Raw genomic sequence first — 23,542 nt, 5'->3', positions numbered from 1 at the left:
ACGGTATAAGAAGATCATCGATTATGTTATGTTATATTTTGTATTCACATAATCTTTGCGAGACTTTGCCAATGATTTGTACAAACAAAAGAGTTGTTATGATTCTTTAACAAAATTTTACTATTTTATTAAGTTTTAAAATAAAAATTTGTTTTATTACTCTTTTCTGATTATCTTTGGTGCCAACTTATATTTATCACAATACTAGAGAAAAAAAATTTTGAAAAAAAAATGTTTATAACTAATTCATAATTATTTATGGCACAAAGGGTCATGCAGATGCTAATATTTTTATATGCTACCCCAAATTAAAAGAAAACATTAAAATTGGCCCATTATTAACGAAGATATTAGAAACTACTCCTCTGCCAATTTTCAGACAAAAAGTTTTCATTTAAGGTGCTACAAAAATCATCATTTTTCAAAATATTCCACAATTTTTATTATATGTATAAATTACATTATTAAATAGTAAGGTTAGTAGATGTACTCACGCACTTTTAAATGTCAATATTCATAAATAAACAACGTATGAATTTTTAAACTGGGAAAATAGGCTATTGATTATGTACTATAGAAAGGAACTACAACGTTAACGGGGTTTTATTACTTCATATGGTCAATGAATCTCTATATATGAAAAAACCGCGGAGTGCTACCATTTAAAGGTGTGCGTTTTTGAGAAATGGGTGAATCAGTCCCTGGGCACAGGTTACATTAGGGTGAGTTCTATGCACTTTTTGTACAAAGACGTCTACACAAAAATTGTACCTGGTTAAATTTCCTATCCAAATATAACTTTTTAAAGTCAAAGATACTTTTTTTTTACAAAAGTATATTCAAAAGAAAAAGCCCAAAGAAACCCAAAAGAAAGAAATTTTGTTTTTTGTCCCATAACTTTTGTCCACGGGGATATAGGTATAGACATTGCTTCACAGAAAAAAAAACTTACATATTTTCTCTTTAAAATTATGCTTAGTAGAGGTCGTTAGGATTTACAGTTTTCGCAATATAATTTTTCAAAGTTCGCCACTCACAGCAATTTTGGGCAATATTCCTTGTTATTTCGCAAATATTTTTCTGTAACTTTTTTCTACGCAACTTTAGGCATATGCAATGGTACATGTAAGAGGAATAGAAATCAATTACCTTTAAAATGTTCTACTGTATAATGTTGTACGACTTCTTTTAAAGAGGTTATCTTTTCCAGATTTTATAATTTTAACAAGTTTTTATATTTTTTACGATTATTTTTTAAATTTCCCATTATAACTTTTTTTTCTACATCTAGGTATATATTATATAATAAAAAAGAAAGCTTATTCTGTTTACTTTAAAATGGTGTATTATAAAAAATTCTAGGATTATTTTTGAATAAGATATGCTTTTTCAAAATGTAATAAGTACTTGCAACGATTTTTGATTTTAGGATTATTTTTTAAATTTCTCCTTATAACTTTTTTATGTGATTGTGTGTTATGATTGAATCTTATTTTTTATAGGTAATACTTTGGATCCACTTGACTCGGCCGGGCAAACTTCAAAATATGGATTAATTCCAATATTTACTGTCAAAGCTCCTGCACCACAAGCTTTGCTTGAAAAAATAGCATGTAAATGTACCAAAGGATGTACAAAAAACTGCGGTTGTAGGAAGCTAGGAATTAGTTTTTCAATATTCTGCAAAGGGTGCATGTGCATGGGTACTAATTGTTGGACTCTAAGATAACTGAGGTGTCAGAGGAAGATATTGAAGCTAATGCTAACGAAGAGATGGAGATTAATTTTGAAATTTTTTAAATGTCAACGTTTAAATAATTTTAACTAAAGTGATGTTTTCTAAGAATAATGTTTATGTAATTTTTGTAAAAGAAATAATTTTAAATAATACAGGTAAAAAAATATCAAAGAATCACTCGGTTTCCATTATTTAAATATAAATGATACACCATTTTAAAGAACAGAAAGTAAGCCCTCTTTATTCAGCAATATGTAGTATATTCATGTACAAGAAAATAAAAGTTATAATGAGAAATTTAAAAAATAATCCTAAAATCAAAAATCGTTGCAAGTACTTATTACATTTTGAAAAATAATATCTTATTCAAAAATAATCCTCGAATTTTTTGTAATACAAAATTTTAAAGTAAAGAAAATAAGCTTTTTTTATTATATAATATAATATATACCTAAATGTAGAAGAAAAAAAGTTATAATGAGAAATTTCAAAAATAATCGTAAAAAATGTAAAAATAATATTTTTTTTATATTAGGTATTATATATTATATAATATAATATTATATTATATATACTATATATAATATAATATTATATAATATACAATATATCATATAATAATATAATTTTATTTTTATATTATCTTATAAAAAATCGTTAAAAGTATAAAATTTTGAAAAACCATAATTTCTTTAAAAAAATGTCATACAACGTTAGACAGTAGACCATTTTAAAGCTAATTGATTTCTATTTCTATTACGTGTACCATTTCATATACCTAAAGTTACGTGGAAAAAAGTTACAGAACAATATTTGCCAAATTACAAGGAAAATTGCCCAAAATTGCTGTGAGTGCCGAACTTTGAAAAATCATATTTCGAAAACTATAAATCCTAATTACCTCTACTACACAACATTTTAAAGAAGAAATATGTAGATTTTTTTTCTGTAAAGCAATGTCTATACCTATATCCTCGTGGACAAAAGTTATGGGACAAAAAACAAAATTTCTTTCTTTTGGGTTTATTTGTGCTTTTTCTTTTGAATATATTTTTGTAAAAAAAAGTATCATTGACTTTAAAAAGCGATATTTAGATAGGAAATTTAACCAGGAACAATTTTTATGTAGGTATGTTTATACCAAAAGTGCATAGAACTCACCCTAATGTAACCTGTGCCCAGGGACTAATTCACCCATTTCTCAAAAACGTACCCCTTTAAATGGTAGCACTCCGCGGTTTTTTCATATATAGATGTCCATTGACCATATGAAATAATAAAACCCCGTTAACGTTGTAGTTCCTTTTAGCTATCTTATTTTGAATATAATCAATAGCCTAAAAGCTATCTTGGCCAATAATGCTTCTAAAAAATTTTTATTTTTTTGTGGATATGTCCAAAATTACCAAGAATAAGAATATCGAAAAATTATTTCAAAATTTTTAGTCCCGGCGATGTTAGTAAAAATATAAATTTTAAACAATTTACACCAATTTTCTAACGCCATTTTGGAGCGCTGTTTAATTGAAATTTTGATTTGTCAATACATTTATCAAAAATATACATAAAAGCACAACAAATGAGATGTTAAAAACTTGTATACTCTATCGGCACCAATATACTCTATCGGCACCAACCGCGTTTTTGCAACTCAAAAAATGGTAATTTTTTATAAACAAATTAAATATCTCATAAACTACTCAATATTTATCAACCAATTTTTTTGTCAGTTTATAGTCATATCATAGCGTAACTTTTTCTGCAAAACAAAATATTTTATAGTGCTTATTTATATTGCAAATAATATTTTTTGGAAATGTGTTTTTCAATTTTGATTTACAATTATTTAAATAAATTACGGGTCAAATTTAATTTAGTAAGTCTCATATAAAAGACTGTCTCTTTGTCTTTACAGAAAAAAATTGTAAAATTCTTAATAAAGACACGAATTACCGTAGCAGTTAAAAAAGTAAATTTTGTGCAAAAATTACCCATTTTTAATTATTTAAACAAAGATCCCCTCATATGAATCATATACTTTTTTGAAAATATCTTTTGTTTGGACCTAAACTTTGATAAAAAATCTATTCCAACCTGTACGGAATTACATTTTGATTTACATGTATTGTAATTTTATTTGATCGGTCTATACTTCTTACAGTACTGCATAGTGCGAACAACCAAAATTTGCAGCCCTTCTATGCTGTCCGCAAGGAATATTCTATCATCTGCATATTTGAGATTATTCACTAGTGTTCCATTAATTGATATGTCTTGCATATATATCTTCCAGAGCCTCTTTAAACATCTCCTCTGAGCACATATTAATAAGTAGAGGAGATAGTACACATCATTGTCGTACTTCTCTTCTTATTGCAATCTCTTTAAATTTTTGTTGGTCTACTCGAGTTTTGGCTTTCTGATATTGGTATACATTTGTAATGATTCTCACATCCTGATCATCTATTTCTGTGTTCCGTAATATGTTTGCAAGCCATCTGTGTTGTATTTGGTCGAAGGTTTTCTCAAAGTCAACTAGGCTTATGAATTAGGGTGGTGCGAAAAAAGTCAAGTTGATAATTCCGTATCGCTATAGTGCGGAAAAGTTGCGATTAACAATTACAAGAAAAACAAAAAAAGAATTATTCAAATCGGACTTTATCTTCCGATCCTGCAACGGACCTAAAGATTATAAAAAAAAATAAAATTTTACCTTTTTTTCAAAAATTTTTATTTATCCTTCGAGTACTTTTTATTTATCGCTATAGTAAAATTTATTTCCACTTTGCATGGTTGAGTACTAAATAAAATTGTTTTACGCATTTAACGGATATTTTCCGATCCCGCAAGGTGAATCAAAATCTATAAAAATTTGAAATTTTTGACGATTTTGAAAAATTAAAAAACATTTTAAGGGACCACATATATTAGCATTGGACGATACTTCCGTGGCCAACTTTAGACACCGCTCATCAGCTGGCTTGTGGCAGGGATAGTTTTGTACATTCCAGTCTGACATGTCGCCCGATGTAATACAGGGAGTTATATCTTCATTTGAAACTCTTCGAGGAAGTGGTGGAGAAGATCAGTCTATTATTTTAGTTTAGTCCTGTGCTTCAAAATTTCAAGTAATAGGGAGAAAGGAAACACATTAGAGAGCTAGGGCCAAGGAGAGTGTTAAAAGCCGGACAGACTAATGCCAAGGGCAAAAGTATTAGAAATTTCATCCCTCCCACTTTAAATTTTTAAGCACAGGAAAACACTGAAATAATAGACTGCAATGTTACAAAACTATCTTCTCCACCAGTTCTTTGAAGAGTTTCAAATGAAGATATAACTTCTTGCATTACATCGGGAGACATGCCAGACTGGAATGTACAAAACTATTCCTGCCACATGCAAGCTGACGAGCGGTGTCTAAAGTTGCCCACGGAAGCATCGTCTAAGGCTAATATATGTGGCAATCAACAGATGGATTCATCAGGAAAACATTTAAAGCAAGGTCCATGCTGCCAGATTTTACCAAGGAATCACAATACAAAGTTGATGTTTAAGAGCTGGACACAAACAGATGAAAGAGAAATGTACATTGGTAAATAATGTAAAAAACACACACTCATTGGTTGGTTGGAGAGAGGGGTGCGTGTGGAGCTAGAACTGCAACCACCCCCTCGTTTTGAGTTCTGGGTTGTTTAAATATTGTCATAAAATATCTAAACAAGCGAAGAGCTTCACAATGTAACAGAAAAATGAGATAACTAAATGTTTTTTAATTTATCAAATTCATCAAAAATTTCAAATTTTTATAGATTTTGATTAATTTTGCGGGATCGAAAGATATTCGTTAAATGCGTAAATCTATTGTTTTTTATTACTCTACCATGTAAACTGTAAATAACTTTTACTATAGCGATAAATAAAACGTACACGAAGGATGAATAAATTTTTTTTGAAAAATGGTAAAATTTCATTTTTTCCATAATCTTTAGGCCTGTTGCGGGATCGGAAGATAAATTCCGATTTGAATAATTCTTTTTTTTTTTTTTGTTTTTCTTGTAATTACCAATCGCAACTTTTCCGCACTATAACGACACGAAATTATCAACTTGACTTTTTTCGCACCACCCTATTATGAATACGGTACAGCTTCTATATCCGTTGTATATATAGCCGTCTTTTTTACAAAAACTATAATAGCTACTCATTTTATATGTAGAGAAGACACTCAAATATTGTAAATACATGTCAAGAATGCTTACCTTTACTGTTTCTACTCCCAATAAATCTTTAATTTCTCTAAACAGTGTCGGGGTACAAATTGCTCCACCCGTGATAACCGTTTCTAGGTAAAGTTTCTCCTTTTTCTCTTTTTGTAAATTGATTAGGTCTATATGCATTGTAGGCGTTGCATACATAATGGTGCACCTTAAAATAAGTTAATATTTAATTACAGCACAGGAATAAAATATAAATCATATAATAGCCAGATCAAAGAACAATCTTACCCCAAAAAAAATAAAGGAACGATGAAAATTTGGGAATAGGTATGTAGTTGAAATTGTCTATTATTATATAAGAAAAAGTTTACAATTCTACATCCCCTCCATTTTTCACAAATAGAGGGGAATACCCCCCTCTCGAAGGTGAAAAATATACATTCAAAATAAGTCCGCAATTGGATAAAATTACTCATTTTAAGCAACTTTTGTTCTATAGAGTTTTTTCCCTAAGTCATTTTTAACAGAAAAAAACATGTTTTTGGACGGTTTTTCGGAGATAACTCAAAAAGTAAGTATTTCAGCGAAATAAATATTCTTAGCAAAAATATAGCTTATAAAAAAAACTGAAAAAAATGGTGTATGCATGAAGTCTGTAGACCCAGTAGAAGCAGAGTTGTAGCTAATGAAAAGTAGGTTTTTCTTCATAAAATTCCAAATCGAATATTTCAATGTGACATAACCCAGAAACGGAGCACTTTTCGGGGAAATACATTTCAACTTTTTTAAAGTGTTTAAAAAAAGGATTATTTTTTTTTAAAAACTTTTATTAAAAATTATTAAAAGTAAATGAGTTACGCTCAAAATATTGTTTTTAGAAAACGCCTTTATTTTTTGGAAAAAAAATCGCGAAAATCACCCCCTAATTAGCATCAAAAATAAATTATATCATTACCACTTCACAAGTTACTTTGCTTATGTATTATTTATATGATCTGTAAGTTTCATCGGTTCAAAGTGCTTATTTTTGAAAAAGCTGTATTTAAAATGGCTTAAGCGAGTAACTAATCACGAGTTTAGACAAATTTTGAACAGCCGTAGCATAATCAATTTTAGTATAGCAAGAAAACAAACAAGGATAAATATTCAGAAAAGCAAAACGTACATTTTATTACTCTGTAAGATTTTTGGTATTACTAATAATTTTTAAGTTAATTCCATGAACATTTCGGTTTTTTTTTAAAATTAAAAAACTGTTTTATTTTAAACCCAATTTTTTTTAAAACTGAGCATTTTAAACCAATAAAACTTATAGATAATATAAATAATACATAAATAAAGTAACTTGTGAAGCGGTTACGATTAATTTTATTTGGGAAGCTAATTAGGGGGTGATTTTCGCGATTTTTGTACCAAAAAATAAAAGGGACCAACAATATTTTGAGCGTAACTCACTTATTTTTAATGCTAAAATTTTTGTTTTTTTTTAAATAAACCTTTTTTTAAACACTTTAAAAAAGATGTAATGAATTTCCCCCGAAAAATGCTCTGTTTTTTGGTTATTTCACATTGAAATATTCGATTTGGAATTTGACGAAGAAGAACCTACTTTTCATTAGCTACAACTCTGCTTATACTGGGTCTGCAGACCTCACGCGTACACCATTTTTTTCAATTTGTTATAAGCTATATTTTTACTAAGAATATTTTTTCGCTAGAGTACTTACTTTTTGAGTTATCTGCGAAAAACCGTCCATAAACATGTTTTTTTTTTGTTAAAAATGAACAGATTCGCTGGCAAATAACTCGAAAAGTATTGACTTAGTGAAAAAACTCGATAGAACAAAAGTTGCTTAGAATTAGTCATTTTATCCAATTCCGGGGGGCCGGCGTAGCCGAGTGGTAGTGTGCTAGGCTAGCGTGCCGGTGGTCTGGAGTTCAAATCCTACCGCCGGCAAGAACAACTAGACATTTTTAAAATGTTTATAGGCCCCAGGTCGACTCAGCCTGAATAAAATGAGTACCTTGGGTAGAACCAGGGGTAATAATAGGCGGTTGAAGCGTAGCACTGGCCCTGTTACCTTCCTTGTATACCGTAGGCCCTAGATATAGCAGACTACCCTGCTATACTCTCAAAGCCACGTGAGCGGTATAAAACGGGAGACTATTATTATTATCCAATTCCGGGCCTATTTTGAACGTATATTTTTTCACTCACGAGAAATTATTTTCACCCCGTATTTCCCAATTTTTGTAAAATGGAGGGGATGTAGAATTGTAAACTTTTTCTTACATCTTCTTCTTCTTCTTCAGGTGCCATCTCCGCTACGGAGGTTGGCAATCATCATAGCTATTTTAATTTTTGAGGCAGTAGCTCTAAATAGTTGTTTCGAGCTGCATCCAAACCACTCTCTCAGGTTCTTCAATCATGAAATTCGTCTTCTTCCGATGCTTCTTCTGCCATCTATCTTTCCCTGCATTATGAGTCGTAGGATACCATACTTCTCGCCCCGCATCACATGTCCGAGATACTGTAGCTTCTTTTCTTTAATTGTAAGTTCAACTTCCTTTTCTTTACCTATTCTTCTCAGTACTTCATTGTTTGTAACTCTATCTACCCAGGAAACCCTCATAATTTTTCTATAGGTCCACATTTCAAAGGCGTTAAGTCGTCTCATTGTCTACATTTAACGTCCATGATTCCACTCCATAGTATAGAACACTGTAGACGTAACATTTTGTTAGGCGTACTTTAAGAGCTAATGTTAAATCTTTGCTACATAGGACCTTTTTCATTTTTATAAAATTAGAACGTGCTTTTTCGATTCTGACTTTTATTTCTGCAGTGTAGTCATTATTTTCTGTTATAAGTGTTCCTAGGTAAGTGTACTTTTTTACTCTTTCGATCTGCTGGCCCTCTACTATCAAGATTTCGTTAGTATTATGGTTGTTTTTACTAATTTTCATAAACTTCGTCTTTTTGATATTGAGAGAGAGTCCGTACTCCCTACTACACCTTACTATTTTACTCATGAGTCTTTGCAGGTCTTGTAAACTATCGGCTATTATTACTGTATCATCTGCATATCTGATGTTGTTAACTAAGACTCCATTTACTCTTATGCCGACTGTTTCATCTTCCAGAGTTTCTCGCATTACCTCTTCAGAATAAGCGTTAAATAATAGAGGTGATAGTATGCAGCCTTGCCTGACTCCTCTCTTTATTTCCATTTCTTCAGATGTTTCTTTTTCAATTCTTACTATTGCTCGCTGATTGTAATAGAGGTGTGTTATTAGTCTTAAATCTCTTTCATCTAGGTTTTTATTTTTTAGGATTTCCATGAGTCGATCATGTTTTACTTTATCAAACGCCTTATTGTAGTCTATAAAACAGACGTAAAGAGGATGGTTAACATCCAAACATCTCTGTGTCAGCATGTTGAAGGAGAATAATGCCTCTCTGGTACCCATACCATTGCGGAACCCATATTGAGTGTCACTAATATCCAGCTCCAGTTTAGAGTGTATTCTGGCGTGGATAATTTTCAATAGAATTTTCAAGGTATGTGACATTAAGCTTATGGTTCGGTAGTCACTGCATTCTTTTGCATTCACCTTCTTTGGCAAACACACAAAGGCTGATGTCAACATTTCTCTAGGGATGATTCCAGTAGTATAGATAGCGTTGAACAGTTCTACTATTATGTCCAGGTTTTTCTCGTTGACCAACTTTATCAGCTCGCTAGGCAATTCATCTGGACCAGCAGATTTATTGGTTTTCATAGAGTTTATTGCCTGACTAACCTCTGATTTGGTTATCTCTGGGCCTACATCTCCCGTTTGGCTATCTACGGATGTACTAGCTTCTCTCTGGTCATGAAATAGTTCCTCGATATACTCTTTCCATCGTCGTAGTTTTCGTTTTGTCTCCATTATAATATTTCCATTTTTGTCGAGCAATATATTTGAGGTTCTTCTATTTCCTATTCCGGCTAGTTCTTTGACTTTTTTATGTAGGTTGAAGTTGTCATATGTGTTTTGCAGTTCTTCTATTTCTTTACATTTTTCAGAGAAGTAGGTTTCTTTAGCCTCCCTAATTTTTCTTCTTATTTGGTTTTGAAGCTGTTTATAGCGAGTCTTATTAATGGTTTTGTTTTTTCTTCTTTCATTCATCAAGTCTAGAATTTCCTCCGTCATCCATTCTTCTTTCTTACATTTGGTTGTAGTAAGTACTTTCTTACTTGGTTCTAATATAGAGGTTTTGAAGAATTGCCACTGCTGTTCTACGTTGCAATTATTTCCTGGGTTTCTGTCTAGATTTGTGTTGATTTCGTGTTTCAGATTTTCTTTTGTTTCTTCTGACTTTAGTTTCTGTATGTTAAGTTTATTGTTGTTGCGGCTTTTTTGGGTCTTTTTTAGTTGAAGTTGAAACCTAGCAATAAGAAGACTGTGATCAGAGGATACGTCTGCTCCTGGATATGCCTTTACTGCCTGAATTGAGTTTCGATATCTGTGCTTTATTAGGATGTAGTCAATTTGATTTCTGACAATTTTGTGCTCTTTGTCAGCTGGTGATTTCCATGTATACAGGCGTCGCTTAGGTAATTTAAAGAATGTATTTGCGGCTATAACATTATGCTCCTGGCAAAATTCTATTAGGCGATCTCCTCTGTCGTTTCGTTCGCCAAACCCATATGATCCTACATTAGGGTAGCATTTTCCTTCGCCAATTTTTGCGTTGAAATCACCCATGATCACTGTTATGTCTCTAGATGCTGTGAGATGTAATGTTTTCTGGAGTTCGCTATAAAAGTTTTCTATTTCTTCTTCATTTTTGTCAGCAGTTGGCGCATAAATCTGGATTAGGTTCATTTTTCCATGGGTTGTCAATAACTGCAACATTATTATTCTTTCGGACATCGGAACGAAGCCTGTTACTGATCTCGTTACTTTTTCGCTGAGGATCATAGCAACTCCATATCTGTGTTGGGTGTCGCTGCTTCCAGAGTAATAGATTCGTCCATTGTCTGTATTGAGTTCGCCAGAGCTGACCCATCTTGTATCGCTTATTCCTAATATATCGATATCTAGTCGCATCATCTCTTGCTGTATATTCTTCAGTTTCCCAGGTTCATACATACTTCTTACATTTCATGTAGCGATTTTGTAGGTGGATTTGTATATATTTAGTGAACAGGGATTTCGCTGACTAACGGCCTGGGAAGCCCTGTCGTTACTGTTGTTTCTTCCCCTGCCGAATCTTGGCATCCGAGAACCATGATTAGTAGGTTGTTGGTTGTCATTTCTGTGAGCCATGACGATTTCTAGGGATACTCCATGAGTCTTTAATGCAGTGGTTTCCCGTTGCCTTCTGCATCCTTATACCGTTGACCATTCTGTAGGGTTCATCCGCCTTCGAGACCGATTTCTCAGTCTCAGGACAAAAGAGTGCCCTGCCACTTACCAACTCATCCGCCCGAAGCCGTTGGTCAGTAAGTGGGGGGATTGCTTATACCGGCAATCATTCGGTGAAGAGTAGGTATGTAGTAGAAAGAAATATAGTGACCCGTCTGCCCTCGGAAACCTAATAGCCATTCGGGGTCGGAAGAACAAGAGGTAGCCAAGAGAGGCCGATAGGAAAGATTAAAGACATTTTACTCAAGACTAGTTGAAAAAGAGTAAAATGTGAAGGCCCTTATGATCCGCCAGGTGCGTTTCATAAGCGTATGAGTATTAGTACACTTTGTATTCCCGCTCATACTTCGGGGTGTTGACTACAGGCTGTATGGCTCGTCCAGCATGCCATAGCATGGAGGATAGGGTGCACGCCATTTTACAATGTAAACACCCCAACTCCATGGCCTGACCGACATACTGGTGTCTCCATGGCCTGACTTTTCTTACATAGGGTGTCCCAAAAGAAGTGGAACGGTCGAATATTTCGCGAAATAAACATCGGATCGAAAAACTGAAAAATACGTATTCAATATTTTTCAAAAATCTATCCAATGACACCAAACATCAACCCCCACTAACCCCCTGGCGGTGGGGTGGGGGTCACTTTTAAATCTCAAACGGAAACTCCCAGTTTTTCTTGCAGATTTAGATTCGTCACGTAAAAGTAAGCAACTTTTATTCAAGATATTTTTTCGAGCTGTGGATAGATGGCGCTATAATTGGGAAAAACGATTTATCCGGACCCCATAGGTAAATTATAGAAACGGTCTAATATCTCGAGAAATGCACTTCAAAATGAGAAACCAAAAAACAGGTTTTTAATATTTTAGGTGGTGGTGGTGGTTTTAGATGGTTTACCCCCATCCCACCTCCAACCCACCCCCTGGAGGTGGGATGGGGGTAGCTTTAAAATCTTAAATAACAACCCCCACTTTTTATTACAGATTCGAATTCGTCATGCAAAATAAAGCAACATTTATTCGAAACATTTTTTAAAATTGCTGATAGATGGCGCTAATAAATCGATTTTTCCAATTAAAGCGCCACCTATCAACAATTCTAAAAAATGTTTCGAATAAATGTTGCTTAATTTTTCATGACGAATACGAATCTGCAATAAAAAGTGGGGTTGCTATTTAAGATTTTAAAGTTACCCCCTACCCCACCTCCACGGGGTTGGTTGGAGAGTCATGTTTGGTGTTATTCGATCTGTTTTCGAAAAGTATTAAAAACCTTTTTTTGGTTTTTCATTTTGAAGTGTATTTCTCGAGATATTAGACCGTTTCTATAATTTATCTATGTTATCTCAGGATAAATCGTTTTTCCCAATTATAACGCCATATATCCACAGTTCGAAAAAATGTGTTGAATAAAAGTTGCTTACTTTTACGTAACGAATCCAAATCTGCAAGAAAAACTGGGGGTTTCCATTTGAGATTTTAAAGTTACCCCCCACCCCATTTCCAAGGGGTGTAGTGTGGGTTGGTGTTTGGTGTCATTGGATAAATTTTTGAAAATGATTGAACACGTGTTTTTCAGTTTTTCGATCCGATGTTTGGTTCGCGAAATATTCGACCGTTCCCCTACTTTTGGGACACCTTGTATAATAATAGACAATTTCAACTACCTATTTCCAAATTTTCATCCTTCCTTTATTTTTTTGGAGGTTTTCGTAGAATTTTGTGTTCCCTGATCGGGCTATAAGGAAAATAAATACAAATTAAAATATGAAATGTTATTTATCGATTTCAAGTAGGCAATTGACACAATTGCTCTAATCTTAACAGAAAAAAATAACATAGAGTTGTCATACGCATAACTGAAGGCAATACTAATTAAACAGAATGGAAAAGTTTATTTAAAATATATATACTCACTTATGTTTCTTTAGTGCTTCTATATTCTTTCGTGGATCGTATTTGTCTGAAGGTAATACTACACTGGTACCGTAACTTAATGCTCCAACTAGTCCTATAACAGAACCCATGGCATGGAACAGAGGACTCGGAATGCATAAGGTGTGTTGTTTCTTTCCTAGGTGATTCCGTTTGCCTATAAAGTAAGCATTGTTGACTGCACTGAAGTGCGATAGCACAGGGGCCTTCGGTAAACCTGTTGTACCCTAAAATTTAATAGAAACTTTAAAGGTTGATTCAGACCAATAGTCACGGTACGATCATATTACAGTTAAATCACCGTCAAGTCAATGGGCAACCCATTCACATATTATACAGTCCGGGCAGATCACTGTAAGTCTGCTTCAACATTCAGGGCGATCAAGATGCAAGATTATTATCGAGTTCTTAGTAATGCAACGAATGATCCATTCTTGCATTTTTCTGAGATAATTAGAACGAACCATAAACGACAATATACAGGGTGAGTCATGAGGAACTGTACATACTCCTACCTCGTATAGAGGCTCCTATGGGGAATAACAAATGACCATTAAAAAGTGTCTGCTCCCATTGTTTAATAATATACAGGGCGAGTTTCGCATTTTGACAGAAATTTATATTCGTCATAATTTTTGAACGGTCAGATCGATGTGACTCTTATTTTGGTCAATCGTTACACTATTACCACCTAATCAACTAATTTATTCAAACTAGAAAAAACTCAGGTCCGGCTTTAAAAAATTAGTTCGTTTGGGTCTTAGAAAAAATTTCACCCTGTATATGCTTTTTGAAAACTCTAATATGAATTTTACAAATTAAACAAATAGGCAATTAAAATGGCATATTTATTTTTTCCCCACACGATTACTTAATTTTTTATAAAAAAATCAAATGTGACTATGAATTAAAAGTGTGGTAAAGTAAACCATAGATTTAAAAAAATTAACTTTTATTACAAAAATTAATTTTTTTTAACAAATATTTGATTTATGTTACCACCCAATCAACTGATTTATTTAAACTAGAAAGAAATCAGGTCCGGCTTAAAAAAATTAGTTCGTTTGGGTTTTGGAAAAAATTTTACCCTGTATACGCTTTTTGAAAACTTGATTATGAATTTTACAAATAAGACAAACAGGCAATTAAAATGGCATATTTATTATTTTCCCCACATCATTACTTAATTTTTTATAAAAAAATCAAATTCGACTATGAATAATAATTAAAAGTTTGGTAAAGTGAACCATAGATTTAAAAAAATTTACTTTTCCGCAAATCGCCAGGAAATTTTGACATTCCTGTCAAAATTTCTTGAAGAAAAAGTCAGTACTTCCTTACTGTAAGGAAATGTCATTTCCTTACTGTAAGGAAATGATATTTCCGTACAGTTGTTAGTGTTCTACATAAATTTCATCATCACTTATCATTTTACTTTCGAGAACACCAGCAATTAAATTTATAAGCGTCAAGTTGGACAATTCAACCTCAATACGTTTCCATAGTAACCCAAGTAATTTTATTAGGAATTTCAAAGCACCATTTATTTGGGAATAAAATTATCGCGTTTTTTTTAAATCAATCAATATCTGTCGAATTTTAAACGATTTGCGGAAAAATAGTATGTTTACCTCGTAGGAAAAGCCACATTCCTGGACTCTGTGTTGCTAAGTCTCGGCTTGCGCCTCGACTTAGCAATCTTCACAGTCGTCCAGGAATGTTAAGCTTTTCCTACCCGGTAAACAATGTACTATTTATTACAAAAATTAATTTTTTTAACAAATATTTAATTTATGTTACCACCCAATCAACTGATTTATTCAAACGAGAAAAAAATCAGGCCCGGATTTAAAAAAATATTTCGTTTTGGTCTTAGAAAAAATTTCACCCTGTATACGCTTTTTGAAAACTCTAATATGAATTTTACATATTAGACAAATAGGCAATTAAAATGGCATATTTATTTTTTTCTCCACCCGATTACTTAATTTTTTATTAAAAAATCAAATTTGTCAAAATCGGAATTTTAACCTAAAAATGAAAAAAAAAAAGATGAAATCACGGTTTAACTCGCTACAACCTTCCATTTAAAAAAATTATTCTGAAATTTTTACAGCACATATCTCTTACCATTATGAAGCCTATGACAATTGTTGTAGACTTTCAGTCTTCTACTCGTAAAAGTTATGAATTTTTAAAAATAAAAGGTGCAGATTCGTGAATTGCAAAGTTAACTCGCAAAAATTAAATGAAAAAATTTAAGATTTATCTATTTGATCACGTCTATGTTAAACTATAAGAGTCCAAAGAGAAGTGTTATGGGGAGTTTTAAATCTAGACGTGTTATAGAAAAAAAATGGTGAAACTTTTAATTTTAAGAAAAACGTTGTTTAATTTTTTTTAACCCGTGTTGAGCTGGCCCCCCCACTTGCAAAAATTAAAAAACGAATAGCTCTGATTTATGAGCTATTTATGAGCTCTCATATTCCGCAAACTAAAAATTTTGAGCTCGTTCCACTGAGCAGGAATTTAATACCCTAGTGGGGGGGCTGAGTCAGCCCCCCCCCACTACTTAAAAATAGGAATATTGAATCGGTTTTTGCGGCAGAATTACGAGCTATTTATGAGCTCTTGAAATTATATAATTTCGATTTTTGAGCTCATCCCCTTCACCCCCAAACAACCCTTTAATTGATTTAACTTAAGATAAAGATGCCGAGAAAACTTAAAATATATCGTATTGCGAATATAATTCCTACAGCTTATATACTCTAAGAATAAACTATTAAATCAAGAGCATTTCGATTATTGAGCTACAACCCCTTCGTCAGAAAACCACCCTATCTTCCCGGCTTAAGAGAAAGTTGTACTCAAAATGCGTTAAACTAATTATTTGGCGACTACATATCATTTAATAATTTTTAAGCTTCCAAATTACGCGGATTTAGATCAGTAAATTGCAATTTATTTTGTATAGTGCAGTCACTGAAGGTAAAAATAAACGATTACCTTCAATTTCGGTGAACCTTCATCGATTTTCACGAAAATTGGTCAGTGGTTAGAGGATACGTCAAGAAACAAAGGAGACATGGTACCACCTTGCGCCTTTACCCTGAGGGTGGATACCGCCCCTTCTCGGGGGTGAAAATTATTTTATAAAAAATAACTGCACAAATCAATAAAAGAACAAATTAAAAGCAAAATTTATTATATAAAGTTAATAAAATAAGTAAATACTTTTTAGGTTATTAAAGATCAAAGATTTTAATTATTTGTGAAAAAAATGCATGTTTTGAAGAGGTTTTTTGTAAATCACTAAAAAACTGTAAGTTTTTACAAAAAAGTTAATAGTAGTTTAATTCGTATGGCTTATATTCTAAAAATAAACTCTAAAATCACGCGCATTTCGATTATTGAACTACAACCCCTTCGCAAGAAAACCATCCCATATTCCCGGCTTAAGAGAGGGTTGTACTTAAAATAATTTAAATTAATTATTTGTCGACTATATATTGTTTAATAATTTATGAGCTCGCAAAATATACGCATCTCAATTATTGAATTGCCATTTTCTTTCTATAGTGCAGTCACTGAAGGTAAAAATCAACTATGACCTTCGATTTCGGTAAATCTCCATTCATTTTCACGAAAATTGGTGAGCGGATTTTGATAATATCAACTTTTTCTGGATCTTATTTTTCATAGGTATTTCTAAGTACTTTGACAAGTATTTAGTACCTAAGTGTTATAAAATGCATCTCTTTCCCGTTATTTAAGCTTGAACCCTTAGATTTGAACAGTCGCGGAAAAAATATACATTTAATTACCAATAACTTACTTTAAATTAACATTAAAGGGTTTTTCAAGTAAGCAATTTATTATATTTTTTATTAGCTTCAATTTTAGTGATGAAAACTTTTTTGTAAAAACTTACAGTTTTTGAGTCATTTATGAAAAATCGCTCTAAAGTATGCATTTTCTTTCCAAAAATTAAAATATTTGATCTTTAATAACTCAAAAAGTATTGATTTATTTTAATCACATTATATAACAAATTTTGCTTACAATTTATCCCTCTCTCGATTTGTGGGGTTATTTTTAATAAAGTAATTTTCACTCCCGAGAAGGGGTGACATATACCCCAGGCTAAAACCCCAAGTTGTTATTGTCAATTCGTGAAAATAAATGGCGATTTACCGAAATCGAAGGTAATAGTTGATTTTTACCTTCAGTGACTGCACTATAGAAAGAAAATGGCAATTCAATAATTGAGATGCGTATATTTTGCAAGCTCGTAAATTATTAAACGATATGTAGTCGCCAAATAATTTATTTAAATTATTTTAAGAACAACTCTCTCTTAAGCCGGGAATATGGGGTCGTTTTCTTGCGAAGGGGTTGTAGCTCTATAATCGAAAGACGCGTGATTTAAGAGTTTATTCTTAGAATAGAAGCTATACGAATTAAACTACTATTAACTTTTTTGTAAAAACTTAAAGTTTTTCAGTGATTTACAAAAAACCTCTCCAAAACATGCATTTTTTTCACAAATAATTAAAATCTTTGATCTTTAATAGCTTAAAAAGTAATGACTTATTTTATTAACTTTATATAATGAATTTTGCTTTTAATTTGTTCTTTTATTGATTTGTGCATTTATTTTTTATAAAATAATTTTCATCCCCGAGAAGGGGCGGTATCCACCCTCAGGGTAAAGGCGCAAGGTGGTACCATGTCACCTTTGTTTCTTGACGTATCCTCTAACCACTGACCAATTTTCGTGAAAATCGATTAAGGTTCACCGAAATTGAAGGTAATCGTTGATTTTTACCTTCAGTGACTGCACTATACAAAATAAATTGCAATTTACTGATCTAAATGCGCGTAATTTGGAAGGTTATAAATTATTAAATGATATGTAGTCGCCAAATAATTAGTTTAATGCATTTTAAGTACAACTTTCTGTTAAGCCGGGAAGATAGGGTGGTTTTCTTGCGAAGGGGTTGTAGCTCAATAATCGAAATGCTCTTGATTTAATAGTTTATTCTTAGAGTATATAAGCTATATGAATTATATCCGCAATACGATATATTTTAAGTTTTCTCAGCATCTTTCTCTTAAGTTAAATCAATTAAAGGGTTGTTTGGGGGTGAAGGGGATGAGCTCAAAAATCGAAAGTATATAATTTCAAGAGCTCATAAATAGCTCGTAATTCTGCCGCAAAAACCGATTCAATATTCCTATTTTTAAGTAGTGGGGGGGCTGACTCACTAGGGTATTAAATTCCTGCTCAGTGGAACGAGCTCAAAATTTTTAGTTTGCGGAATATGAGAGCTCATAAATAGCTCATAAATCAGGGCTATTTGTTTTTTAATTTTTGCAAGTGGGGGGGGGCAGCTCAACACGGGTTTTTTTTTATTTTTATGGTAAAATTGCGATTTTGAAAAATTTGATTTTTTATTAAAAAATTAAGTAATCGTGTGGGGAAAAAATAAATATGCCATTTTAATTGCCTATTTGTCTAATTTGTAAAATTCATATTAGAGTTTTCAAAAAGCGTATACAGGGTGAAATTTTTTTTAAGACCGAAACGAACTAATTTTTTAAAGCCGGACCTGATTTTTTTTCTAGTTTGAATAAATCAGTTGATTGGGTGGTAACATAAATCAAATATTTGTTTAAAAACTTAATTTTTGTAATAAAAGTAAATTTTTTTTAAATCTATGGTTCACTTTACCAAACTTTTAATTCATAGTCAAATTTGATTTTTTTATAAAAAATTAAGTAATCGTGTGGGGAAAAAAATAAATATGTCATTTGAATGCCTATTTGTCTTATTTGTAAAATTAATATTAGAGTTTTCAAAAGGCGTATACAGGGTGAAATTTTTTCTAAGGCCGAAACGAACTAATTTTTTAAAGCCGGACCTGATTTTTTTCTAGTTTGAATAAATTAGTTGATTAGGTGGTAATAGTGTAACGATTGACCAAAATAAGAGACACATCGATCTGACCGTTCAAAAATTATGACGAATATAAATTTCTGTCAAAATGCGAAACTCGCCCTGTATATTATTAAACAATGGGAGCAGACACTTTTTAATGGTCATTTGTTATTCCCCATAGGGGCCTCTATATGAGGTAGGAGTATGTACAGTTCCTCATGACTCACCCTGTATGATTGGTAATTTATCTATTATAGGATTAAAAACAACAATTTTCATATTTGATTGAATTGCTTGGGTTTTTATTTTTGTGTGATGTTTGGTATTTTAAGAAACATTCAAAAACATTTTTATTATACCAGGTGTCCACTTATATTTTCCCTCATTTTAACTGCCTATAGCTTCTAAACGACTCAAGATAGAAATATGCGGTTTTCGCTGAAATGTTTTATTTTAGTAAAAGTTTTGTTTGAATGGATTGAATTTTTTATATCGCTGTTAAGTAAAAAGTGGCGAATTTTTGAAAAAAACCGTTGTTGACTTTTTTTATTGAAACACCCAGTATATTTTTTGTAAATTGAAGGAACGGTCATTTACCTATCCAGCGATATAAAGTTTTTTAAAATCGGTTGTCAAATGACTGAGCAATTAATTTTTAAAATGAGAGATGCCATGTGGCGATCTCATAACATAGTATAGGTAATATCAATTTGCTTAGTTATAATATTTAGTAAAGTAATGGTATAAAAAGTCAACAACGTTGTATTCAAAAATCCGCCATTTTTGTGATATAAAGAATTCAATCCAGTCAAACAAAACTTTTAAGTACTAAAATAAAACATTTAAGCGAAAACCGCATATTTCTATCTTAAGTCGTTTAGAAGTTATAGCCCGTTAAAATGGGGGAAAATATAAGTGGACACCCGGTATAATAAAAGTATTTTTGAATGTTTCTTAAAATACCAAACATCACACAAAAATAAAAACCTAAGCATTTCAATCAAATATGAAAATTGTTGGTTTTAATCCTATATTAGATGAATTACCTATCATATATACTGGGTGTTCCATTAAAAAAAGTCAACAAAGTTTTTTTCAAGAATCCGCCATTTTTTTCGTAATTAAAGCGATATAAAAACACTCAATCCATTCAGACAAAACTTTTGCTAAAATAAACCATTTCAGCGAAAACCGCATATTTCTACCTTGGGCGTTTAGAAGTTATAGGCAGTTAAATAGTCCAAGTAATGAAGTTTAAAATAGGACAAAACCTCGCAATTTTTACAGAATGGATCGATTTGCTTGAAAATTTGAGAATAAGTAGTGGATAGTCCAAGGATCAAAATATATATGATGCCGAAAGACGCTTGGGGGCGCACCATGGAGGTGGTTGCACTCCATCTCGGGGGCGAAAATTTTTGATTATATTATGACAGCAAAAGTTAGTAAAAACATTCATTTTAAGCAAATAACTTTCTATACATTTTTTTAATAAAATTGCTAGTTTTTTATAGCGATTTGATCCCTATCGAAAGTGTTAGTTTTATATCGAAAAAATCGATGTTTTTAATAAGTTTTCTGCTAATAACTCCAAAAGTTTTCGTTTTATCAAAACAACTTTACCTAACAAAAATGTACCTTTTGAAAAAATAAACAAAACTGTTTTTTTAATTTTCTTTAAGAGCAATAGCAATCGAGCTATACTTTATTATATGCTAGCTCTTCTTCGTCAAATGCTAAATATTGTAGTTTCAAAGTCAAAACACGGGAAAACTATGCATTTTTCGTGGATAACTTGTTGAAACTAATCTAAAGTATTTAAAAATATCTATCTCCAGAAAAAAAATCTCTAGCTCAAACATTAAGGGCCGGTTGTTCGAACGCTAATCAACAATGATCACTATCAAATATTTAATTACTATCACCAAAACTGTCAATGTCAACTTTTATTGGGTTGCTGAAAACACAATGGATTAAAATTATGAGATTAGTTAATCAATTGACATTACAATTATTAACATAATTGATTAAGTTATTTCATATTAGGTTTTCAGCAACCCAAACAAACTTGACATTGACAGTTGGCGACAGTAATTAAATATTTGATAATGATCATTGTTGATTAGCTTTCGAACAACCGGCCCTCAGTGACTTATAATGAAGAGAATGTCAGTCTCTATTTTTTTCAGCGAAAAAGTGATTGGAAGCAACCACCTAATCACCATCCTAATTAAAATTAGTCATTGACCTTATTTGGCCTTCTTTATTTATGTATTATTAGTAGGTTCTAGAAGTTTGACCGGCTTAGAATGATTTGTTTAAAAAATAGAGTTAAAAGCGAATAGCGAATTTTTGTAGTTTGGAAAACAATGGCCTTTTCTACAGAATAAAAAGATTAGCATTAGAGATTCGAACAAATGTTTAAATATTAAATTAAAGCTTATTTAATTCCTAAGAACTTGGTTTGCAAAAATTTTTCTACAGAAAAAATTGAGTGAGCTATTGACAATTAAAATTGTAATGACATGCAAAAACCACCTTTACCAACCCTTTTAAAGTTACCCCTTTTTGCGACGGAGGATTTTAAAAAGATTTAATATTAATAGGCTTATAGATTGTGTAAAAACCTACAAAATTATTTTTTACCAAACTTTCTAAGATAAAAAATAAAAAGTTACGTTTCAAAAATCAATATATGTTTTTGAAAAACAAAAGGAGAAAATACAAGTGGAAGCATAATAATGTAAGTTAGCAATGTTTTTAGTCAATGGCCTTATTCATTCTTCTTTAGTTATCTATTATTAATAGATTCTAGCAGTTTGATTGGCTTGGAATTAGTTTTAAAAAAACTGGGGTTAAAAGCGAACAACGAGTTTTTGTAGTTTGGTAAAAAATGCCATTTTCTTCAGATTAAAAAGATTAGCATCAGCGATACGAAAAAATATTTAAATATAAAATTGTAGGTTATTTAATTCCCAAGAACTTGGTTTGAAAAATTTGTTTTTTGCGATACTTTTTGCTTTAAGACACATATTTAGTAACGAACCCTATAGCTGCATAATATTTACAGACAGTAAGAGTGTCGTTGATAGACTAACTAACGTACATAAGTACCAACAACTCAATCATATAGAACTGGAAATTATGACTCTTTATAATAAAATTGCAAATTTAGGAAAAAACATCATTATATCATGGATAAAGGGACACGCAGGCATTAGGGGTAACGAAATAGTAGACAGGCTAGCCAAATCCGCCCTAGAAATAGGCGAAGAACTTCCCATGAACTTACTACCCATTTCGGATATTGATATTATTAGTAGACGACACCAAAAAGAAAATTGGCAAAGGTATTATCGAAACACGAGAACTGGTAGTAATTACAAACAAATGCGACCTGAAATTCCCATTAAAAGATGGTTTCATTCTGTATCAAATCGCCATTTCATAAGAGTTATAAATAGATTGAGATGTAATCATGCTCTTACCCCCCTTCATATGTACAGTCTGGGTCTCACAGAGTCACCTAACTGTGAGTGTGGAAAAGAAGGTAATCTACTACATATTCTCCTCGAATGTTCACATCAATCAGTAAATATAAACAAATTTTATGATAATCTTAATATATTAAAAATTCCACTTCCCGTCTACCTGAACAATTTGATTTTTTCTGAAGAGATTAATATATTAAAAACAATTTACGAACATATCAAAAATTGTAAATATAGATTGTAGCAATAAAATTTACCCTGTATTTAAGAAATTTTGTTAAAACAAGGCAGGCATGTTTGTTAAAACAAAACAAACATGTTTGTTTTGTTGTTATTTTGTTTTAAATCCTGTAGATTTAAGTAATTATTGTATATTATAATTGAACAAAGAAAAGAACAAAAAAAAGAGAAAAGGAAAAGAAAAAAAAAAAAAAAAATAAAAAATGCAAAAAAAACAAAAAAAATAAAAAATGCAAAAAAAAAACTAAGAAGATGTAAACCTCCGCGAGGATGAATCGGGTTTACGTCTTAGCGTAGTAAAAAAAACAATTTATAAAAAATAACAATAAAAAATTAATAAAAAACAACAAATTAACAATATAAAAAAAATGCAAAAAAAAATACAAAAAAAATAAAAATTTACAAAAAAAATGAACAACCAAAACAGAGTATTATTTAGATAATAATTGTAGATAATAATGTTAGTTTGTTATGTATTTAGAGTTAGAAATACAGAAAAAATTCCTCTGATTGAAAAATCAAATTTGTTTGTTTTTAAAATAACAAAATGTCTGGCTAAT

The 23,542-nt window shown here is 31.5% G+C and overlaps 1 protein-coding gene across 1 annotated transcript in view; it reads right to left on the bottom strand.

The window, feature by feature from the left end:
- Window positions 1-23,542, bottom strand: part of LOC126883100 (medium-chain acyl-CoA ligase ACSF2, mitochondrial-like) — a 131,853-nt gene that overhangs the window by 33,694 nt on the left and 74,617 nt on the right. Inside the window, exons 5-6 of the mRNA XM_050648342.1 lie at window positions 13,290-13,534; window positions 5,998-6,163 (exon numbers count right to left, since the gene is read on the bottom strand). Of these exons, the coding sequence (XP_050504299.1) occupies window positions 5,998-6,163; window positions 13,290-13,534 (411 nt within the window). The remainder of the gene's footprint in view (window positions 1-5,997; window positions 6,164-13,289; window positions 13,535-23,542) is intronic.

This window comes from Diabrotica virgifera, chromosome 4 (assembly GCF_917563875.1).
Source record: "Diabrotica virgifera virgifera chromosome 4, PGI_DIABVI_V3a".
NCBI lineage: Eukaryota > Metazoa > Arthropoda > Insecta > Coleoptera > Chrysomelidae > Diabrotica > Diabrotica virgifera.
This window is presented reverse-complemented; position numbering and strand designations above follow the sequence as displayed.